This window comes from Onychomys torridus, unplaced genomic scaffold (genome assembly GCF_903995425.1).
Source record: "Onychomys torridus unplaced genomic scaffold, mOncTor1.1, whole genome shotgun sequence".
In the NCBI taxonomy this organism is placed as follows: Eukaryota; Metazoa; Chordata; class Mammalia; order Rodentia; family Cricetidae; genus Onychomys; species Onychomys torridus.
This window is the reverse complement of record NW_023411635.1, coordinates 18,159-20,883: the sequence shown is the minus strand read 5'-3', so window position 1 is coordinate 20,883 and position 2,725 is coordinate 18,159. Positions and strand designations below refer to the sequence as shown.

The window sequence follows — 2,725 nt, the reverse complement described above, 5'->3', positions numbered from 1 at the left end:
ATTAATCATGTGTGTGAGTGTGTGTGTGTGTGTGTGTGTGTGTGTAAGCCTGTGTGTATATCAAGACTGCATGCAGCAGTGTGCTTATCAAGACTCACTTGTAATTTTTTAAAATAATTTTTTTATTTTATATGTATGGGTGTTTTGTCTGCATGTATGTCTGTGTATAATGTGTATGCAGTGCCTGAGAAGGGTGTGTTGGATCCCCTGGAACAGACTGGCTGTGAGTTGGCCATGTGGGTACCGGGAACTGAACTCCAGACCTCTGTAGGAGCAGCAAGCACTCTTAATTCCCTAGCCTCCTCATTTGGACTCTTTCTCACACCTTCTCACCCAAGAGGAAAACGAGCCAAATAGGCAACAGACTACCTTGAATAGGAAGATATTTCTTGATTACCAAACTGGGTTTCAAGCTATGGCCATGCTTTTCTTATTTAGGAGACATCATGGAAGGACCTGCCATATTTCTCTAGTTTTGATTCACTGGGCATCCTCTCTGGTTGCCTCTGTCATCTGCTCTTGTGAGTGCTGTCTTTTCTGGCTGAGATCTAAAGAGTATTTCCCATTTCTGAACCTCAGAGATTACTGCTTCTCTCTGCAGCTAGATGGTAAGAAAAAGCCCTGTGTTGGGCTGGGAGTTCTTCCAGAATCAGCCTCATTGTTATTTCAATAGTTATTTTCTTTAGGGATTAACACTATTTTACAAAAGGGCCTACAAATGCTTGCCAGGCCTGGGAATGTTGTGGTACGTCCAGTGGAAGAGGCCAACCAGAATCCCAAAGGCTAGGTGTTCCATCTCCAGCATTGGGAGAAAAGGTGTTTTCCAGGAATGGAAAGAATGCTAAGGACTAATTCTGAGAGCTGGAAAGGCTTTGCAGCCCTTGGGGCAGGCTGACAGTCTCACTCAGAGAAACCAGCCAAGGAGTTAGAGCACAGGGTTTTGAGAGAAGCTCACTTGGTGCTTAGCAGAAGGACTCTGAACACATTCTCCTCCACATGGGCTTTCCCCTTTGTGCTTGGGTATGAGGAGGGACCCCCCATACCAGGTCCAGCAGCAGGTAGCTTAGTGTTAGGCACAATGAAGGGGAAGCCACTTCCTCCCAGCTTCTCCTTTCTCTTCCTCCACTTTCCTCCTTCTGTTGAAATTAGTCCTCAGGGGATTGATCTGTGATGTGCTCCAGGGAGAGGCACTCTGAGGGCTGTGGGGATCCATCTGCAGGTAAAAGCTCCACAGCCCTTTGTGGTCCTCAGTTCTGTGCCCCTGTCTCCTGCCCTTGCCTATTCCACTCACTGCCTCTGGGTGGACCCACTTTTCTTTTGCCAGATTTTTTGTTCTCTGTCCGCTCATCCACTTTCTGTCTATATCCTCAGCCCCCTTCCTGAAGGAAGCTGCTTTGCCCCCAACGTTTTGTCCTAGCTCCTTCCTGGGTGAGCGGAGCAGACTTGTCTGAGAAATCTTGCAACAGCAAAAGATCTGCAAGTGTGCCTCATCTTCTCAGGATTTTCTTCCTCTTCTGGAGGTTTTTTTGTGGTTGGGAGTCAGCAGCAGCTGAGGTTCTCAGGCTTTTCCTCAACATCCTCCTCAGCATTGTCCTCAGCATCCTCCTCATCTGCCTCTTCAGCATCCTCCTCAGCATCCTCTTCAGTATCCTCCTCCTCATACTCCTCATCCTCCTCATCAATCTGATCTGCTCTCAAGGACGACACTTCATCCTTACTGCTGCAAAGGTTTCTGGCATGCTACCCCTCTCTAGCCCCTCTTTCTTTCTAGTCTGACTTTGGGGACATGGAAGCTGACAATGGTACAGAAATAACAGAGTTCGTTTTATTGGGGTTCTCTGGTTCTGGCTTTCTTCAGGGCCATCTGTTTTGGGGTGTGTTGTGTATCTATATGGTTACCTTGCTGGGCAACTCTCTGATCATCTTCCTCACACTGGCCGATTCTGCCCTCCACTCCCCCATGTACTTCTTCCTGGGTCACTTCTCTGTGGTGGAGATCCTCTACAGCACTACCATTGTGCCTAGGATGTTGGCTGACCTCAGGTCTTCCTGCCCCACCATTCCCCGGGCCAGCTGCTTCACTCAGATGTACTTCTTTGCTCTTTTTGGCGTTACCGAATGCTGTTTGCTTGCTGCCATGGCTTACGACCGATATGCTGCCATCTGCTGTCCTCTGCATTATACCACCCTGATGAACCAGGGAACATGTGCCAGCATGGTGGGGGCCTCCTACTGTGCAGGCATCATCACTGGCACCACCCACTCTATCTTCATCTTCACTTTGCCTTTCCGTGGTGCCAACACCATCCATCACTTCCTGTGTGACATCCTGCCTGTGCTGAGACTGGCCAGTGCAAGCACTTTCTGGGGTGAAGTGGGAAATCTCTTCATCACGGTAGCTTTTATCTTCACGCCCTTCTCGTTGATTGTGGCCTCTTATGCCTGTATCATTGCCACTGTTCTTGGTGTTGCAACATCAGAGGGACGTCAAAAGATCTTTTCTACCTGCTCCTCCCACTTGTTTGTGGTCATACTCTTTTATGGGACAGCGACTGCTGCTTACATGAGGCCCCAGGCAGATTCCCTTGGGGACACAGACCAGATTCTTTCCATCTTCTACACGGTTGTCACCCCCATGTGCAACCCTTTTGTTTACACTCTGAGGAATAAGGAGGTCATAGGGGCCATGAAGCGGCTCATGAAGAGATACCTTGGGGGTCCTTGA

At 48.8% G+C, this 2,725-nt stretch overlaps 1 protein-coding gene across 1 annotated transcript; it reads left to right on the top strand.

Annotated features, from left to right (window-relative positions):
• Positions 1-1,786: 1,786 nt before the first annotated feature.
• Positions 1,787-2,725, top strand: LOC118575266 (olfactory receptor 9). Its single transcript, XM_036175886.1, has one exon. It carries the CDS (start codon positions 1,787-1,789, stop codon positions 2,723-2,725), a length of 939 nt encoding a protein of 312 aa, XP_036031779.1.

Coding starts and splice junctions, on each gene's coding strand:
- LOC118575266 (XM_036175886.1), top strand. CDS start 1,787: ATGGAAGCTGACAATGGTACAGAAATAACAGAGTTCGTTTTATTGGGG.